General features: G+C 54.1%; 1 protein-coding gene across 5 annotated transcripts; it reads left to right on the forward strand.

Moving 5' to 3' along the window:
* Positions 1 to 1,579: 1,579 nt before the first annotated feature.
* On the forward strand, positions 1,580 to 16,379 carry ADAMTSL4 (ADAMTS like 4). Of its 5 annotated transcripts, none has more exons than XM_058539058.1 (18): positions 1,580 to 1,688; positions 4,116 to 4,224; positions 4,439 to 4,496; positions 4,779 to 5,134; positions 5,298 to 5,979; positions 6,223 to 6,325; positions 7,281 to 7,417; positions 7,723 to 7,927; positions 8,176 to 8,348; positions 8,500 to 8,611; positions 8,717 to 8,902; positions 9,081 to 9,210; positions 9,555 to 9,759; positions 10,679 to 10,855; positions 11,193 to 11,399; positions 11,505 to 11,684; positions 11,950 to 12,094; positions 12,246 to 16,379. In XM_058539058.1, the coding sequence occupies exons 2-18, from the start codon at positions 4,184 to 4,186 to the stop codon at positions 12,380 to 12,382; spliced, it is 3,234 nt and encodes a 1,077-aa protein (XP_058395041.1). In that variant the 5' UTR covers positions 1,580 to 1,688; positions 4,116 to 4,183; the 3' UTR covers positions 12,383 to 16,379. The 5 variants fall into 5 exon arrangements, with proteins under 5 accessions (XP_058395041.1, XP_058395037.1, XP_058395038.1 ...); XM_058539054.1 differs by having other exon boundaries at positions 1,611 to 1,688; positions 3,982 to 4,224; XM_058539055.1 differs by lacking the exon at positions 4,116 to 4,224 and adding an exon at positions 3,982 to 4,088 and having other exon boundaries at positions 1,611 to 1,688.
* Positions 16,380 to 19,842: the final 3,463 nt, after the last annotated feature.

The following is a 19,842-nucleotide window of genomic DNA, read 5'->3' on the forward strand; positions in this document are numbered from 1 at the left end:
CGGTGCCTCGGTGTGCGCCGGGGATCAGAGCCTGTGAACCTGGGCCCGCGAAACAGAGAGGGCGAAATTAACCACTACGCCACCAGGCCAGCCCCAGGGATTTATTGAGAAAACAAAAGATGCATATTAAACTTCAAATAAGGATACAATTCTTATGTTTTAAAAGCATTTATATTTTCACTTCCCTCATCTCTTAGAGATAACAGTTGCTTCTGTTGAGTCCAATACTTACCTCCCTGTGGCTGTCTCCAACTGGACCCAATTCCTTGAGGCTGGAGACTGTCTTCTAACTGTGCCCCCAGCACGAAGTGCAAAAGGTGCTTGAGAAATGTTAGGTGGGAGCATCTGAGACCCTGCTATTCTGTGGGGATGCAGAACACTGTTGCTAGAGCTTCTATGTTTATGTTTTTGTTTTTCAAGAGAAAATGTAAAGTATCCTGGTTTTAAAATATTGACAAGTTACTGAAAAAAACAAAAGCTTTAAAATACTGAGTAGATCCAACAATACATGACTGTGGTTCATGAGTAAATGGCAAAAAAAAATTAAAAATAGTAGTGACCATTTATTGTCTACTCATGTCAGCCATTTGATATACATTATTTATTTTTTAACATAACTGATAACACAGATAACGCTTTTGGTTAAAAATTCAAACAACATATAAGCATATAGAGTAAAAAGTGAAAGCCTGTTTTTCCCTCCCCCAGCCCCACACCCCTCTCCAGGTGTCACCACCAATTCCGAGTTTGGGTTGCATTCTTCCAGACATAAATAAATAGAGAGACATATCTCCAGACCCATCATATCTATCAGATTGGCCCCATTTTACAGATGAGGAAACTGCAGCACAGAAAGGTTGAAGTATTCATCCAAGACCATAGAGCTGGCAAGTACTCGAACTGAGATTCAAATCTAGATCGTCTGACTCTTAAGTCAGCGCATTCCTTTCGCTACGTTCCCGGTGTACAATTTTATGGATGAAGAAAGCGAGGCTCACAGACGTCCCCGAGCAGTCAGAACCATGTGGTTCACAGCCCAACTTGGGAGAGGCAGCGATGTCTGGGCTTGCATAAGAGGCTGCGTGGAGGAGAGGGCCTCGACCGACGCGGATCTGGGGTCGGGCGGGACCGTCTCGGGACAGAGCGCAGCCCCATCTGGGGCCCGGCGCTCAGCCACGCCGCTCGGGTACAGGCGCCACCCAGCCCCTTGGTGCCCCTCGCGGCCGCCCCGCCTCGGCCCGCGCAGCGCTCGCACCGCCCACTCGGAGCCGGTCGGAGGGCCGGGGTCCCGGAGTCCCGAGCGCCGATCCGGCCCAGCGCACCGGCCCAGGGACAGTGCCCGGGAGCGACGGCTGCCTCCGAACCGGGCTGGGACCCCTCGAGCCATCGGCGGGCGCCCGGCACGCAGGGGTGGCCAGGCCCGCAGCCCCGGCGTGGGTGGCCCTGGGAGCAGGGGGTTTGGGGTGGGCCGCCCCCACCGAGGGCCGCCGAGGGCGCGGGCTGGGCGCGTGGCGGGCGGGCAGACAGGCGGGCGGGGCGGGGGCGGGGCGCCGGGGCGGAGCCGGGCCGGAGGCGGCCGTGTCCGGAGCCCGGCTCAGGGGCCGCGGTGGCCGCCGCGGAGCAAGGCTGCCTCCAGAGAGCGCCCGGGCGCAGAAGGGTTAACGGGCCGCCGGGGCCGCGCAGAGCAGGTACAGACCCTCCCTGGGACCCCCGGCCCCGGCCGCCCCCTCTCCCCGCCCGGTTAGACCACCCGCCCCGCGCGCCCGCGCCGCCGCCGCTCCCTGCGCCCTGCGCCCCGAGGTCGGCCCCCAGCCACGACCCCGGCCCCAGCTCTTACAGCCTCGGAAGATCTTCCAGTCCCTGGGGTCGAATTCCTGGGGAGGGGGTTCTGATCCCTTGGAACTCTGGCCCCATCACCCAGGCGGAGAATCAGCCAAAATTCCTACTAAGTCACATAGTAAAAGTTGGCAAACATACTACTCAGGACCTTCCTGCACGCGCCTCCTGCGCTCCTCTAAGGATGTGTGCCCCCCGGGACCCCCTTCAGTCCTGGAGTTGGGGGACGGGCGCTTGGAGGGATGCAGGTGGGTGCCCTTGATCTAGCTCAGACTGATAACTAGAAAGGATGGACACCTGTTGGGATAGTCCTCCAGGACCCAGGAGTGGAGCACACTGTGAGGAACAAGGAGTTCTGACCCAGGATGGGGACTCCATGCCAGCCCTGAAACATGCTGTCCAGTCTCCTCCCTTGCAGCAGCGACCCATTTCCCAGAAGGAGGTCCCTCTGGGGGTGAAAGGTTAGCCCTGCCCAGGTCTCCTCCTTGATCCTCAGTGGCCAGTGTGGAGGTATGGCCAGGAGGGGCACAGGTTTGTCTAGACCAGTGTCCAGCCTGGCACCAGAGTAACCACTTCTGATCTCTCCTTCCCTCACCAAGGGCAGTGAGACACACCAGATGAGGGACATGAAAAGGGGTGAAAGCACAAACGTGTGTCTGTTTGGGCAGTGGGGGGGGTGTCGGCCCCCTGCCTAGCTGCGCAGGAGGGAGGTGGGACTGTTCCAGAGAGGGAGCCAGGCCTGGCTGCGGCCTCAGGAGCTCACGTCACCCCCATCCCCCACCCCTCACTTCTCCAGGGAACTGCCAAAGCCAAACCCAGCTCAGGATGGGATTATGTGTACTGGGTAGACCCATAGGAGAGACAGCAAGATATAGACCTGGGGGAGCGGAGAGAAGCAGAGGCAGAGAGGCAGTGGAGAGAGGACCCAGCAGCAGAGAAGGGTCAGACAGTGACCATCACCCCCATCTCTCCTTCCCTTCAACCTCAACTAACAGTCAGGCAGAGAGCTGAAGGTTTGGGTGGAAGGTTGGCTCTTCTCTGGAGCCCCTACCCTCCACCCCCTCCATCAGGGCAGAGTTGCTGACCTCAGTAGCCAGCCCAGCGAGAGGAAGGAGCAGCCATCAGCAGCCCCCTTCCCAACCCGAAGCAGCTGAGGTGACCCTGTGGGCTCAGGCTCAACCACTGTGATCCCTCCCTCAAATTCTCAAGTCCCCGGGTCTCGGGTCTCGGGGTGTGGGTTGCTACCCCCAAGCACATTCCTGCCCCTCTCTCTGTCATTTTTCTGCCCCTGAGCTGGCCCACCTCCGCATTAGCTCCTTGGATTCCTCTCCTGGGTGCCTTTCAGATCCAACAGAAACATTTTTTTTTTTTCCTGGAAAGCAGAACCAAGAGCGAGATGAAGGGTGGGGGTGGGAAGAGCTCATAGTGAGCAGGAAGGGGCTGGAGGGCAATGGAGGGTGGTGGGGAGAGTCAGGCTTTGAGACCAGGGGAGAGTTCCAAGCTCCACTTCCCCAATTATCAAAGCTGGACTTCAGGATGGACTTCCCGGGGACCCACGACGGGCAGCTCTAGCTGCAACTCTGCTTCCCAGGTTCCCCCAGCCCATCGTAGTCACGCCTGAAATAAGCCCTCATTGAACCAGTGCCGGACGCTGGCCCCTAGAGGGAGGTTAAATCGCAGTGGGAAAATCACCTACTTCTTTAAAGATTAAACCATCAACCCACTTAGTTTATCCCTTGGCTAAAAGTGTTTGAGGCAGGCAGAGATGTGCCTGAGTGTTCCAGAAGGAACTTAGCTGAGAAGGGAAGAAAAAGCTGGGAGCAAGTAGGAAACAGAAAGCCCAAGGGACTTCTTTTAACTCCTCAGAGGGGCTGTTTGGCATGTTGTCACCGGAGCCTCCCCCTTCAACTTTCCAGGACCTCTGGGAGGGCAGGAGGGGGAGTCAGATGCAAACCATCTTAAGAAGGATGCGTGTGTGCCTGAGCTGGCCTACAAACAGTCCCTAGCTGGGACTAGGGAGGAGCTGAGAAGTTCCTAAATTGAGGGGAGGGGCCAGAGCCTGAGTTGGGAGGCTGAGGTCAGACCCCCACCCTCTAGCCTCAGCAGATGGACAAGGGCAGCATTCCTTCTTGCTCTCACCCTTAGGATCTTAAAGGGGTGGAGCAGTCTTCCCCCACCCCTCCAGCCTCAGTCTGAGATGTCCTTCTGAGGAGTCATCCCTCCCAACCCCCAGCTTTCTGGAGACTGGAGAGGTAACCACCAGGCTTCTGTCCCTGCAGAGTGCACCCCCTCCACGCCCAGATGCCTGAGTAGTGTGTTTACTTCCGGTCCCCTCCTCCCTTGCCCCATGGCAACCAAGGGAGGAGCCATGAAGGAGTGGGCGGGCAGGTAAGAGGTGGGGCTGGTGGGTTGGGGGGAGGGATAGCTCTGTCCCTGGAAGTGAGGGAAAGGAGATCACTGCGAGGGGCTGGTGGAAGTGATAACTTCTGCTTTCTGAGAAGTTATCATCAGGATGTGGGGAGCCTGCTAGGGGTGAGGGGTGGTGTCATAACACTTCCTCTGGTTCCCATCTGACACTCACACTCCTGCCTTTGGTTTGCAGGCCCCAGTTGTATCTGATGCTGCTTCTGTCCCTCCCTCAGCTCTGCCTAGATCAGGAGGTGAGCCAGGGACAAGAGGCTATGATCCTTCTCCCTCCACCCCTGATCCCACTTCTCCATTTTCCACAGCCTCGGATGAGCCATGGCCTCTTTCTCTCACACTTGGCCCTCCCAGCACCACCCCCCCAACTCCCTAACTCCTTGTAAGATAACATCTAATCCCACCTCTGCTACTGAATGTGACCTTAGGCCAGTAACAACCGCCTCGAGCATTGGACTAGATACTCTGTACAGTTCCCTCGAAAATCATTCTAATTTTGTCTGACCTTTTTGTCCACATAGGTGTTATCTGGATACTCTCTTCAGACACCCCCTGAGGAGGGCCAGGGCCCTGAGGGCGTCTGGGGTCCTTGGGACCAGTGGGCCTCTTGCTCCCAGCCCTGTGGGGTGGGAGTGCAGCACAGGATCCGGATGTGTCAGTTCCCTACAGCTCAACTCCACCAGGGCCTGCCCCTCCCACCCCGGCCCCCAAGACATCCAGAAGCCCTGCTCCCCCGGGGTCAGGGCCCCAGACCCCAGCCTTCCCGAGAAACCCTCCCCCTGTACAGGCCAGAGCCTCGGGGAACAGGTGGCCCACTTGGAGGTCCTGTTTCCCAATTAGGGAGAGAGGAGGCCCAGGAGACTCAAGGAGCCAGGAGGTGAGGGGTGGGGCTTTGAGGGAAGGGGCGGGGCTTGGGATGAAGGAAAGGGGAACAAAGGACACATGGCTTGGGAGGCTTGTTTTTAGTGCTAGGAAGTGGGCTGGGGAGGCAGGGTCAGAGATGCTAGAGCTGTGACCCCATGTCTGCAACACCTTCTCAGGTCCCGGGTTCGAGACCCCATCAAGCCAGGAATGTTTGGTTATGGCCGAGTGCCCTTTGCTTTGCCACTCCATCGGAACCGCAGGCACCCCCGGAGGCCATCCAGATCTGAGCTCTCCCAGGCCTCAGATCTTCCATCCCTGACTCCAAGGGCAGAGCCATCCTCTCCAAACCATACCCCTCAAACTCACCTCCCTCCTACAGAACTGTCTGCCCACACCTTGTCCTCCCCAGCAGAACCCACAAGCCCCGAAACTGCTCAGACAGAGGTGCCCTCTAGAACCAGGCCTGATCCCACACGGCCCCACCCCAGAGCCCAGGCCTCTGGCACAGAGCCTCCCTCGTCCATCTTTTCCCCAGGAGAAAGTAGCTCCTTCCACGTGTCCCCTCAGCCAAGAATGCCAAGTTCCCAGAGTTGGGCCAGTCCCCGGGTGGCAGAGAGACACCCTAATCCTTTCCTTTCTGTCCCTCGGGGCCGAGGCCAGCAGAGCCGGGAGCACTGGAGACCTGGGGGGAATCTTCACGGGTCCCTCACAGAGTCTGCCCCGTACCACCCAGATGGCTGGCTGCCTCTGCTGAGTGCTGGCCCCCACTCCAGCTCCCTCTGGAGCCTCTTTGCTCCCGGTAGCATTGTCCCAAGATGTTCTGGGGAGAGTGAGCAGCTGAGAGCCTGCATCCAAGCGGTGAGTTCTTAGACTGCCCCCCACCCCCCGTCTTCCAATTCTGCTTCCCTGACCCTGAGTCTGGGTCCTCAGCTTGTCAGATCTGGACCTGAGGGAGAAGGGCCTTGGCATCTGACCGCCTCAGGGTAGGGCCTTGGAGCTCTTCCATAGACCTGACCTTCCCTCCTACCCCCCACATCCAGCCCTGACCCACACCCCCATTTTCCTCCCCAGCTTTGACTCCTCTGTATCCCCCCACCTCAGCCCTGCCCCCCTGAGCAGCCAGACCCCCGGGCCCTGCAGTGTGCAGCCTTTGACTCCCAGGAGTTCATGGGCCAGCTCTACCAGTGGGAGCCCTTCACAGAAGGTGAGGTTTCTAGCCCACTCCCTGGACAGAGGGGCTTGAGATTGGGGGATGATGGGGAAAGGGAGACACCCAGCCCCTCTGTTTCTCTTTTGTAGGGAAGAATTTGTATTTCTTCTCTGGGTCATATTTTCTTTTTTATTCCCCAGGGTTGTGGTGAAGAGAGAGCACAGGCCTGGCAAGGGGGAGGGGGTTTCAGACAGGGCTCCAGCTGTCAGATGGTGGTGGATGGTCAGTAGAAGGGTCAGGCCAGGAGAAGGATGTGTCCATAGGTGCCCCTTGACTGACTTCCTCTGGGAAGAAGTCCATCCCAGGAGGTGGGGTGGACATGACAGAGGGGCACGGTCACAGGGATCCTGTCCAGTGGTGACAGCAGGGCGGGGTGTGCCATGGATCCTGGGTAGTCTTACATCACTTGCTTCCAAGTTACCATCCACTTGATTTTAGGCCTATGTCAACTTGATGCCAAGACAACCCCTCATGAGCTCTGAACTCACTTAATCATGGTTTCAAGTATCTCTCCTTTCTCAGAGTTCACAATCCCTTTGCTGGTCTCAGTGACCTCAATTGACCTTACTCAACTTTTGTGTGACCCTCAAACCAACCTTTTTTTTTTAAATTTTTTTATTGATGTTTTAATAGTTTATAACATTGTGAAATTTTGGGTTGTGCATTTTTGTTTGTCCATCACGATATATATGTCTCCCTTCACCCCTTGTGCCCACCCCCCACCCCCACTGCCCCTGGTAACCACAATACAATTTTCTCTGTCCATGTGTTGGACAAACCAACCTTTTAGAGTACGGAATTGTCATGTTCCCTTCATCACAGTGACCTGGGAAACCTCAGGATGCCCCATGGCTAATATAAGCCAAGCTGCTGTCTGGGCCCTGGGGTCTTTCCCAGTTAACCTCCCGGCAGGGACCCGAGCTAATCACCCTTTGACCCTGTCTCTTAGTTCAGGGCTCTCAACGCTGTGAACTGAACTGCCGCCCCCGTGGCTTCCGCTTCTATGTCCGTCACACCGAAAAGGTCCAGGATGGGACCCTGTGTCAGCCTGGAGCCCCAGACATCTGTGTGGCTGGACGCTGTCTGGTGAGGGAGGATGGGGTGCGCACACGCACATACACACAGTCTCCTCTTCATCATCACAACAAAACACCAGACTAAGTTTGCAAAGAGGAAAGTTCTCACCTGCCAGGCTGGGCTGAGTAGAGCCAAGAGGTGAACTGAAGAAGGATCCCTTCAGGCACATCCAGGCGTCCCTGAGGCTGGCTGGGGTTCGGGGGGCTGACAGAGAAACACATTCTCACTTGTAGTACAGGATCCCAGGAGGACCAGGCTGGGGTGTGAGGCGATGCCTGGCTTCGAGCTGCCCCTGCCTCCCCACTTTCTCCCAGAGCCCCGGCTGTGATGGGATCCTTGGCTCTGGCAGGCGTCCAGATGGCTGTGGAGTCTGTGGGGGTGATGATTCCACCTGTCGCCTCGTCTCGGGGAACCTCACTGACCGGGGGGGCCCTCTGGGCTATCAGAAAATCCTGTTGATACCTGCTGGAGCCTCCCAGCTCCAGATTGCCCAGCTCCGGCCCAGCTCCAACTACCTTGGTGAGCTCCACGGATTCCCTGAGTCTTGAGTCCCCATGCCATTCCTGGTCTCTTGGTTCTGCCCTCCACGCCCCCATTCAGCACAGCAAACAAACCAAGCAGGGAGAAGTCAGGGGCTCCCCCTCCCTCCCTCATGGAGGCAGTGAGGAAGCCGAGAGCATGGTTTGTCTGGGGCTCCGTGCGTTTAAGGAAGTGGTGGGATATGAGGACAGTATGACTAACCTTGTGTCCTGATCGCCCACCTGCAGCACTTCGAGGCCCTGGGGGCCGGTCCATCATCAACGGAAACTGGGCTGTGGATCCCCCTGGGTCCTACACGGCCGGTGGGACCATCTTCCGGTACAACTGTCCTCCTCGAGAGGAGGGCACGGGGGAAACTCTGTCAGCCGAAGGCCCCACGACCCAGCCTGTGGATGTCTACGTGAGCTTGGGGCTTGGGGAGGCTGGGCTGCTGGGGAGGGAGGCCTTTCCCTCTGAGAACAAAGCTGTGGGTCTCAAGATGGGGGAGAGGGCTAGTGGTATGCCCCCCAGGCCACCCCCAAATATTCATTACCTTCTCTTTTTCTCCCCAGATGATCTTTCAGGAGGAAAATCCAGGTGTTTTTTATCAGTATGTCATCTCTTCACCTCCTCCAAACCCTGAGAACCCCACCTCAGAGCCCCGTATCCCCCAACTCCAGCCTGGTGAGATTTTGATCCCTAGATCTAGAAAGAGGGGGAGAGGCTGAACAGGGAGCTCCGAGGCAGTGGGGATGCCTCTGATTTGCCTACTCCACTCTCCCTGCACAGAGATGTTCAGGGTAGAGCCCCCACCCGCTTCAGCACCCCGCCCTGCCCGGACCCCAGGCACCCTCCAGCGTCAGGTGCGGATCCCCCAGATGCCTGCCCCGCCCCGTCTCAGGACACCCCTGGGCTCTCCAACTGGATACTGGAAACGAGTGGGGTACTCTGAGTGCTCGGCATCCTGTGGAAAAGGTGAGACTTCACGCACCAGTCTGTGTTCCAGGCACTAGCCCAAATCCCCAACTTGGCGCTCTTGATCTCATACCCTGGATCATGGGTCCACACCTCGACGCTGTGCCAAATCAGACTCCAGTGCCTGGGACCCCACTGACCATCCCGCCTCCCCTGGCTTCCCTCTCATCCCCTTCAGGTGTTTGGCGCCCCATCTTCCACTGCATTTCTCGTGAGTCAGGAGAGGAACTGGATGAACGCAGCTGTGCCATGGGCGCCAGGCCCTCAGCCTCCCTAGAACCCTGCCACGGTCCCCCGTGCCCCCCATAGTGAGTATGACCCACAGGGAGGGTTAGGGTCCTCAGTTGCCCTGGGCAAACACATCCTTGCTTCCCATAGAATATCACCTGGACTCGACACTCAACACAAGATCTCCTGGCTGCAGAGAGACAGTATTCGATTAGAAAGGCTGACATTCCATAGATAGCAAGAAAACTCTGGCAGCCTGAGCCCCACAAGGGAACCCAGGCTCCAAATGCTAACTATGCCCACTCTCCTCTGAGGGGTCCCCACCCCGAGTCTGTCATCCTTCTCCCTGCACATGGCAGCCCCACACATCTTCTCTTTTTCGCCATCTGTGTCTCTCTTCTCCCCGCCCTGCCCATGCCCACAGCTGGGAGGCCGGCGAGTGGACGTCCTGCAGCCGCTCCTGTGGCCCTGGCACCCAGCACCGCCAGCTACGCTGCCGGCAGGAGTTTGGGGGAGGCGGCTCCTCAGTGCCTCCGGAGCGCTGTGGACATCTGCCCCGTCCCAACATCACCCAGCCCTGTCAGCTGCGCCTCTGTGGCCATTGGGAGGTTCGTTCCCCCTGGAGCCAGGTGAGTGGGACCAGGCAAGGAGTCTCTCAGAGTGGGGAGGACCCTAGAGGAGGGGGCACAAGTGAGCTAGAGCAATGATTTTTCAAACTTCTTTTTTTTTTTTTTTTTGTGAGGAAGATCAGCCCTGGGCTAATATCCGTGCTAATCCTCCTCTTTTTGCTGAGGAAGACCGGCTCTGAGCTAACATCTGTTGCCAATCCTCCTCCTTTTTTTTTTGTCCCCAAAGCCCCAGTAGATAGTTGTATGTCTTAGTTGCACATCCTTCTAGTTGTTGTATGTGGGATGCGGCCTCAGTGTGGCCGGAGAAGCGGTGCATCGGTGCGCGCCAGGGATCAGAACCCAGGCCGCCAGTAGCGGAGCGCGTGCACTCAACCACTAAGCCCCGGGGCCAGCCCTCCAACTTCTTTTTATTTATTTATTTTTTTGTGAGGAAGATCAGCCCTGAGCTAACATCCATGCCAATCCTTCCTCTTTTTTTTTTTTTTTTTTTTTTGCTGAGGAAGACTGGCCGTGAGCTAACATCCATGCCCATCTTCCTCCACTTTATACGGGACACTGTCACAGCATGGCCTGACAAGCGGTGCATCGGTGCGCGCTCGGGATCCGAACCTGGGCCGCCAGCAGTGGAGCGCATGCACTTAACCGCTAAGCCATGGGGCAGCCCCTCCAACTTCTTTTTAATCAGCAGAAACTTTTTATAAACAAGATCTCATATGGAACCCCAATCTATCAGTCAGCTAAGAGACTGAACGAGGACTAGCGGGCCCTGAGCCCCAGGCTCAGCCTGCTCGTCAGGCCACAAAGCCATGTAACCCCTGAGCCAGGGATCAAAGGCAGATCTGGTTCAAAAGCCATAGAGCTGGAGGCTGGTGAGGAAACCTGGGAAGCCCAGCTCCTTGGATCCCCCTCCTCTCCTCAGTGCTCTGTGCGGTGCGGGCGCGGCCAGAGGAGCCGGCAGGTTCGTTGTGTTGGAAACAACGGTGATGAAGTGAGCGAACGAGAGTGCGCATCAGGCCCCCCGAGGCCCCCCAGCAGAGAGGCCTGTGACATGGGGCCCTGCATCACGGCCTGGTTCCACAGTGACTGGAGCTCCAAGGTGGGCCCCACACCCCCTTAGCCAAGTCCCACGTCTCTGGTGCCCCACACCCAGGATACCCCCTCAGAGCCTTTCCAACACAATTGAATAAACACTTATTGAGCAAGCACCTACTGTGTGCTAGACACTGCTTGCTGGGAACTCAGAGATAAGTGAGAAAAACTTACATTAGGGTTCTGGACCCCAGGCAAAGGTTCCCCTTATCTGGCTGGTACCCGTGGGGCATTCCCTAACTCCTGGGATTGAGATCCAGGACGTGCCTGTCCTCAGCCCCCTGCTCTTACCCTGTTTGTCACCAGCAGCCTCCCTTCACTCAGCCTGCTCTGCTTCTCAACAGTGTTCAGCTGAGTGTGGGACAGGAATCCAGCGACGTTCTGTGGTCTGCCTTGGGAGTGGGGAGGCCCATGGGGTGGGCCAGGAGGAAGTGGGAGCAGGAACCAGTGAGCAGAGCTGTGCACCAGGAAGCCGCCCCCCTGACATGCGTGCCTGCAGCTTGAGGCCCTGTGAGATGACATGGTGCTGGTACATGGGGCCCTGGACTGAGGTGAGCTAAGAGCCTGGGAGGGGGGTGCCCTTCAGTGGGATTCCATGTGGGCAACTGGGAGATCCCTGTTCTCCCCCTTACACACCCTACCCTTCCCTACGTCAGTGCTCCTCAGAATGTGGCTCTGGCACACAGCGTAGAGACATCATCTGTGTGTCCAAACTGGGGGCTGAGTTCAATGTGACATCTCCTAGCAACTGTGCCCACCTGCCCAGGCCCCCTGCCCTGCAGCCCTGTCAGGGGCAGGACTGCCAGGACCGATGGTTTTCCACACCCTGGAGTCCGGTGAGTGCCTAGCTCCCTTGCCCTGCTCAGTGTGGACTTGAGGGAAGGGGAGGCTTCTCTCACTGTACCCCCTTCTATGCCCCAGGATAAGGCCAGCTGCGGTTTAATATTGTCCCACTTCCTGTAGACTTGGAGGACAGGTGGCCCCTCTCCATGTGGGATTTCCTAATGCTCCACACACACTCCTTTCAGAGGAGAAGACCTAGGATTCAGGAGGAGCCTGGGGCACAGCAAAGGTCTGATATGAAAGCTGGGGTCTCCCCAGTGTTCTCGTTCCTGCCAGGGGGGCATGCAGACAAGGGAGGTCCAGTGCCTGACCGCCAACCAGACCCTTGGCATCCGATGCCCTCCTCACCTGCGGCCCTCCAGGAGACGACCCTGTAACAGCCAACCCTGCAGCCAGCGCCCTGGTAAAGAGCTCCTTCTCCCCAACCCCCAATAGAGTGAAGTTAGCTGAAGTGTGGGTGGAGATGAGAAAAGACCAGTGAGAGTGGGCAACACTCCTCCAGAGGGATGGGTCTTGTTGAACATCTTGTGCCCACTGGCCTCCTCTGTCCCCAGATGATCAATGCAAGGACAGCTCTCCACATTGCCCCCTGGTGGTACAGGCCCGGCTCTGCGTCTATCCCTACTACACAGCCACCTGTTGCCGCTCTTGTGCCCATGTCCTGGAGCGGTCTCCCCCGGAGCCCGCCTGAAATGGGTCCAGGAGACCCTCTCCTCATGGTTTTCTCATGCTACCATCAGTCACTCATCAATCAGCTCACTCTGTACCCTCTGGTTCTCCAGCCTGTCCTAGTCTCACCAGAGATGTCCCCCAGGATGGTTGAAGGTGGCAAGGTGACTGACAGTGACTATCAAGACATGTGGTTGGGTCTGTGTGGTGGTGTGATGGTGTGTGTGCACATATGCCCCCAAATGTGTATCTGGGCCTCCACGGATGTGTGTGCACTCATATGTGTGTATCACTTCTCAAAAGGAAGTTAAACAGACTGAGAAGGAATGGAGAGGGGACAATGCCTGTGTCCCTGAGACTTTTCAGGGCTGAGAGGAAAGCAAGTTTGCAGCTCCTCAGTAATCTGAGCTGCTTAGCGACTGGCTTCTGCATCAATCCTAACTTTGTGCCCTAAACTTCATTTCTCATGTTCAGGCCTCGTATCTTCTAAACCACCCTTTTGTCCTCTGACCCATCTCCCCTTACCTAGTCTCTCTGTCCCTACCTTTCATAATTAGCTAGGGATGGGGGGTCAGCCACTGCCAATCCTGCCTTACCCCAGGAAGAGAGCCTACCTCCTGAGAGCAGGAACCAGCTGGGCAGAGGAAGGAAAAGAGAAAAGTTAGAATAAGATACCCTAACCCCTGCTCCACTCCCCACCTCCTAAAACGGTTCCCACCCCAGAACTAATTTATTTTTTATTAAAGATGATTATGACAAATGAGAAACAGGCTGTTTACTGTCCTCATGGGAACCCAGCCATACGGGCCACCTAAGCAAGCAATGTGAGGTCAGAATGAAGGGTGGGAAGGGGAACAGCACTCAGAGCCCAGGCGGAGAAGTTTGGGCCCAGAAAGGCAAATGAGTGAGCCCCAGTCACCGCCTTGGTTAGAGGGACAGGATCCTGGCTGACCCTGGCCCTGCAGGTTGGTCATTGACCACTAGAGGTCACCACTTCTCCCAGTTTAGGTATGGAGTTGGGAGCTTGGGTCCGGAGCCGAGGAAAAAACTGTGTGGTCTCTGGTGGGTTTCTCGGTAGGCTGAGGCTTTCTGTCAAGTCTCTTGGAATCTAGTAGCACTTCTTTCAATTTGTGGCTGAGCTGAACGGCAGCTGGCTTTTTAACTCTTTTTTCCTGTTCCCTTTATTTCGCCCTGCCTTCCTGCCTCCCCCATCCTTTCTGTTATTACCCATTTCCTTATTAAGCTCTTGGTTTATTGCTTTTCACTGGGTGAGGGGAAAGGAAGTGATTTCTGCCCCCCCCTTCTCTCAGCGGTAATCGCTGGAGAGGCGGGGCCTTGCCTGGCTCTCCGGGACTTGGGAGGGTGTAGTTGCGGGAGCAGCCGCGGCAGTACAGGATGTCCTGCCAAAGACACATTCTTCAGAGATGTTTCACCATAGTCTCCTCCCTCCCCACCCATTTCATCTCTCAAGGTAAATAGCTTGCTAGAGGTGGTGTGAGAACGGACAGCCTTTCCTATAATACACATCCTCTCCCTGACCCCTACAATTCTGAGGTCTGAACCCAGGTCTCCACTTCTGGAAGCCATACTTCCCAGGGGTCCCTGTGCCTAGGAAGGGGGGCAGTGCAACAGAACCAGACCAGCTTCCTTCCCCCCATTCCTGCACCTCCACAAGTCTGGCTGAGGAAGACCATTAATAAAGGCCTGCAGCAACAGTTGAACTGAGTGACTACTATTTCCTGAGCACACCCACACCCTGTGCAAGACACCAGAGTTGCCTGAGGAGACAAGACTTCTCTACGCTGGCAGCTCCCTCACATCATACTGTTGCCCAGGCTTTCCCTGGGTTGGAAGTGGCTGAGAAGGAAGACTTTGGACAACACCTTGGGAGGAGAGTGGTTAAGGAAGGAGGTAAAGGGAATGGAGGGAAAGGAAAATGAAACTGACTTTAGCCCAGAGAGAGGAAAGAGGGTACAAGGAAAGCCATCTCAGTGTCTCTGCCCAACCCAGAGGAGGTGTCAGACGTGTCCCTCTTTTTGGTGAACCTGTTAGGGGATCAAAGATGTGGGGAACAGGGAAGTGGGACCTGAGCCAGCCCTGTAGATACTGAGAACTGAAGGCGGAGTCCTAAAACTGAGGGAGGCCCTCCCCCAGCGATTCCTGGAAGCTTTGCTGGCTGGGGCGGTGGCCCCTCTCAGCTGACTTCCCCGAACAAAGTTCCGCCTCCCTCTTACAGAGCCTCTCAGGGCTGTTGCTGGGCAGGCTGGAGTTTGGCCTCAGCCTGAGAACCAATCACAGGTGTCGAAAGCAGCCACAGCCCCTCTTAGGGCTCCCCCAGCTGCAGCACCTCCTTTCTCTTTCTGATAGCCCCTGAGCTCCCTCCCGGCCTCCAGCCTCTGACTTTCAAGGAGGTGGGCTTTCATCTGGGGATTTGTCCCCTTTCCCCTCTCACTTTAAAGCTAAGGGCCAGTGCCACCCCTAAGGAGTCTTTCCTCTGGTCACTGAAGTCAGTATGGGGTCAATGTGGAAGTTCTCAGGAAGGGGAACCTGACCCCAAGCAACCCCTTTTCCTCCCTGGCTCCTTAGGGGGGAGTAGTGTGGCCATACACCTCTTTCTTGACCTCTGAAACCATCTGGAGGGCCTTGGGAGAGAGGAAGCTGCAACCCAAGGCCCAGGAGATGTGGTGGAGGGGCCCCTAGGTTTGGTGCACTGAGGGGAGTTTAGGGAAGGACTTAGAGGAACTGGACCCCTGAGAACTGAGGTGGGGGTGGGATGGTGATAGGAACAATCTTGATATGCACAAGAGAGATCAAGCGTGCAGAAGGCCAGCAAATTGCTGAGGGCTCCTCATTTCTGAGTGCTGGGGGAAGGGGATTGTGCTTCTCTATGAGTGTACTTAGGAGTGAACTTGTGAGGTCTCAGTTCAGCTGGGTCAGAATTCCTCTCCCCTCCCCCCTCCCAGCTTCCCCAGGGTAATTACCCACCCAATTAAGCAGCAGCCTTCAGACTAAATTTAGCTCCTAGACTTCCCCAACCCCAGGGCCTCCCTGCAAGCAGGTGCTCACAGCTGCAGGGCTGGGTCTGTGGAGACCTGTACTCTACTCACATAGATATGAGTCAAACTCTCTGGTATAGGACTGAAGCAGAGCACAGGAACCCAGTTGCCAGCCAATGGCATGAGTGTCTTGGCCTTAAGGCACCCTCTCTCAGGAGCCCTTTAGTGGCGCTAAGGTCAAGGATCTGGGTAGACCTCAAGCAGGAGGAGGGCAGAGGGATTAGAGTGAGAATAAAATGCAAGGAGACGCTCCCCTCAAGATTCTCTCCAACCAGAGCTTTCCCCTTCTCCCCAGTTTTACAAATAGAGACTTCGTTTTAATACCCTCCTCCACCAGAGTCAACTGAATCAGGGAGAACTCTTCTTTCCTTGACCCATGAAGAATCATGCTAGAGATTATAGCTTGGGGGGTGGGGTGAGGCTGGAGATTCCTACGTTCCCACCTTCTCTCCTACCAACATCCCTGCAATCTCTGGTGCTGGGAGGCAGCTGTGTGGGGATGTTAGAGAAGAGGGGGCTTATTTGTCACAGGCAGGTGATGAAGAGGTGTCAGCTTTAAAGGGTGGGAGGCACCTTCTACAGGAAGTAGTCTCAGGAAAGTACCTAAGTCTAAGTCTGTCAACAAGAGAGATAAACAATTTGGGTTAACCTCAAACTAGACAGCACAAATCCTGAATCTGAATTTGGGCTCCTTGACCCAGGAGACTGGGGAAAACTTTAGAGGAGGGTGTTTCAGGGCTGAGGTCTGAAGGTAGACAGGATCTGAGGGAAGAATGTGCATGACTTGTCCATAACAAGGTACGCATGAGCCATGGCAATCAGCCACATGAGCTGAAGGGGAGGTGCAGAGATGGCCAGGAACCAGACAGATGGAGCCTTTTCTCAGTGGGCCCCAGAGAACTGTGTATGAGTGGCCTGGGAAAGCACCTCAGTAGTTAGAAGAGGGATGAGTTCACTTTCAGGAAGGTCCCAGGGTGGGGTTAGGATGGGTGCTGTACTCCTCTGAGCCTTGCCTGAATCTCTTTAAGAGACAGCTCGACAGAACTTGGAGGAGGAAAAGAAACTGGGGGAAAGAGGGTGGGGCTACTCATAAAAAAGGAGCAGACTGTGTCCCTGGGATCCCTAGGCTAAAGGGCAAGGTGCCCTGCCCTTGATGGGAGGGGCAGTCAGTCTGCCCCTGGAACCAGAGTACCCCTTCTTTCATCTCTTCCCCTCTCCCCTCCCTTCTATCGATTCTTGGTTGCCTGCCTCTTTCATCACATAATAGGACTCCTTTTTAGCTCTAGCAGAGGAGCGGGCAACCTTTTTCTCTAAAGGACCAGAGAGTAAATATTTTCGGCTTTGCAGGTCGTAGAAGCTCTGTTGCAACTCCTCAGCCCTGCTGTTGTGGCACAAAAGCAGCCACAGACAATATGTAAACAAATGGGCGTGGCTGTGTTCCAGTCCAACTTTATGACACTGATATTATAATTTCATATAAATTTAACGTGTCACACGTTATTTTTTTCAACCATTTAAAAATGCAAAACCATTCTTATCTTGCGGGCCATACAAAACCGGTCGCTAGGGCAGGTTTGGCAGGCAGGTAGTTTACTGACCCTAGGAATTTTTTTTCCATCTGGCTGGACTTTTGCTCTGGCCAGCCATAGAAAATCCTGTTTGTGTCCCCTCTGAGCTTCAAAATACAGCTGGAGAACCTTTTAATTTAGCCTCGTATCTCCTGATGCCTGGTTCTTAGTGGCTTCTCCCAGGGAAGTCGTCGACTTGGAAATGGCTAATAGAGTAAACCTTGGAGGGAAATTCCTTACGTTTGTCTAGTGCTTTAAGGTAAAGCACTTGTCTATATCCTGTCTGTAAATCTTCACAATAATAAGACAGGGAAGACAGTACTGTTAAATCTAGTTTACAGGGGAGAAAATTAAGTCTTGAGACCTAGTCTAGCCTTTTCACTTTTAAAATTCTACCTAATTAGCTTTGTTCTTTTAGTCAACTTCACTCCCACAGGGCTCCTTCTATAAAATACTCAGAAACTGGGACCGCAGTGATCCAGACCTTGGATGGTTTTGTTTTTCTTATTGCTTTCAAATGTCTTTCATGACTTTTCAGCATTTTAGGAAAATCCTGTCTAAATTTTATTAATTAAAATAAACATACATACGTGGTCTTTGTTTAAGGTACACTGTCATGCAAACACAGGCTTATGTATTACTAATTGAGTCACAGGTTTTTTCCTAGGACAAACTATCACTCACAGTGGTGTGTTATGTTAATATATTCTGTACTTAAAAGCAATGCAGCTGCATTTCTTTTTTAAATAACCTATATCAGGGATTGCTTACCAAATCCTTATTCTGTATTAGAAGTTTTCCTTTCATATCCTTCATGGTTCACGCCGGAGAAAGGAAGACACAGAGACCCATATCCTGTTGGGACCTGACCCCAACTACCAAACTTTGTGGGGGAAAGAGGCAAGGAAGCAGGTGACCAACTGCTCCTCCCCACCGTTACCAAGCTCCTCTGTAGAGCTGTTGTTCCTTAAAACTGAAAACAAGCCACCTCATTTCAAAACACACACACACACACACACACACACACAAAACTTCATTACATTTCGACACGAAGTTGTTTCCCTCTTTCTGTTTCTCTACTTTGCCTCATGAGGGACTTCTGAGAAACAAAAAAATGTCACCTCCCACAGCCTCAGTCTGCAGTTTTGTTTTTATAAATGAGGAGGAGGAGAGGGTTAGAGGAAAGGAGTACACAGCTTAACATATACTATTAATCCAAAACCTCACAAAGAGAAATGCCCTTCCATAGCCCTTCAGCCAAGGTGGGCCCCACCTTGCCCTAGATCTGGGCTTTCAGCGCTAAGGAAATAAACAAGCTATCCTCCCAGGAAATTTCAGAAACAAAGCAGTGAACCTAACAGCTGCTCCTTGCAGCAGCCCAGCTGTCTCTCCTACGCCCCCATTCCCACCAAGCACAGGAGATAGGTGGGAACTGCTCCAGGCAACCTCAGGAATGGAGGTGTGAGCCGAGGATGGAATGCCTGAAAGATCTGGGCATCGAGATTCAGAAATAAAAAGCATATGAAAGGGATGTTTCCTAGGGAAAACCCCTACCTCCCCCCAAAATGAACACCTGAGAGTCATATCAGCCTAGGAGAAGACTTTGGAGACTGTGAAATGTATAGCAAAATTTTCAAAACTAGCTTCTCCTACTAGACAAGAAAATTAACCTTTTTTAGGGGCATAGAATTGAAGGCATTTCTTAATTAAAATAAAGTGGAAAATTCATCTAATCCAGGATGAAACCTAATGGTTAAACATTCTTGTCTGCTTCCTTGGCTCTTTCCCAGCACACCTTGTCCCAGGCTAACTTGAACAAACATACACATGTGACCACATGAGGGCAGGAAGAAAACCAAGTGGGGGTGGTGAAATTCTGAATGGAATGCAGCCCCAGCTAGTTAGGGGGCCTGGGCTGAGACCTCTGGCACTGTCTGTGGATTTATACAGGCAGAGAAGCCCAAACAATGAGCTCATGGCAAGAATGCAGCCCGTGGGGAAGTCTGGGCAGTCAGAGCAAACTGGTTTTTTGAACCAGGATGGGAACAGCTGTAATTGAGTCTCCCACGGGAACAGGATTAGGGAGAGTGGAGCCACCATTCAGTATCTTGGGGTCCAGTTAAATAACTTTTGGGGTCAAATTCAGAATAGAATTTGCAGAAAATTCTGTTCTGCAGGGAGCATAGGCACTGTCAGGTCCGTATTCAAAAACTTGGCTCCTTTCCCTGGTTATGTGAAGCTGGGTAGGTGAAGGATGAGATGGCTAGTAAGATGCGTGATAGAGCTATCCTAGGTGATGCTCTTAAGACAACTTTATTCAAAGCAGGTCTGCTAATGATAGCTCCACCACCAAGATTCAATGATGGCTATGATCCTGAGATTGTGTGTTCAGAGCCACCACTTTAACATGATAGAGGAAACAATCAATGGAGTCTATCTTCTTTACTTTCCAATACACACAATCCACCCAGCTGTGTGTCATTCACAACAAATTCAGACTTCTAAAACCAAAGAGAGATATTTTTTTTCTACCAGTGTTTTCCAATATTTTTCTATAAGCACCCAAATGGAAGAAACTGAAGAGATACTGTAGTCACTAGCCATGTACGGCGAAGAGGAAGGAAGGGGAGGTAAAAGGGAGGGAAGATGAAATGATAAGCAATTATCTACAAATCTCCCCCTTCCCCCTAGACCCCCAGAGGTTCTTTCCCAACTCCATGCTTTTGTGCACGTTTGTTTCCTACTCTTTTTGTGTGTGTGTGTGTGAGGAATATCAGCCCTGAGCTAACATCCATGCTAATCCTCCTCTTTTTGCTGAGGAAGACCGGCTCTGAGCTAACATCTATTGCCAATCCTCC

The sequence above is a fragment of the Diceros bicornis genome, chromosome 4 (assembly GCF_020826845.1).
Source record: "Diceros bicornis minor isolate mBicDic1 chromosome 4, mDicBic1.mat.cur, whole genome shotgun sequence".
NCBI classification, from domain to species: Eukaryota; Metazoa; Chordata; class Mammalia; order Perissodactyla; family Rhinocerotidae; genus Diceros; species Diceros bicornis.

Excerpts from the sequence above, each read along its gene's own strand:
- ADAMTSL4 (XM_058539058.1), top strand. The coding sequence starts at position 4,184 with ATGGCAACCAAGGGAGGAGCCATGAAGGAGTGGGCGGGCAG. Across the intron at positions 5,980-6,222 it reads TGAGAGCCTGCATCCAAGCG|CCCTGCCCCCCTGAGCAGCC; the intron begins GTGAGTTCTTAG and ends CCCCCACCTCAG. Across the intron at positions 9,211-9,554 it reads GGTCCCCCGTGCCCCCCATA|CTGGGAGGCCGGCGAGTGGA; the intron begins GTGAGTATGACC and ends CCATGCCCACAG.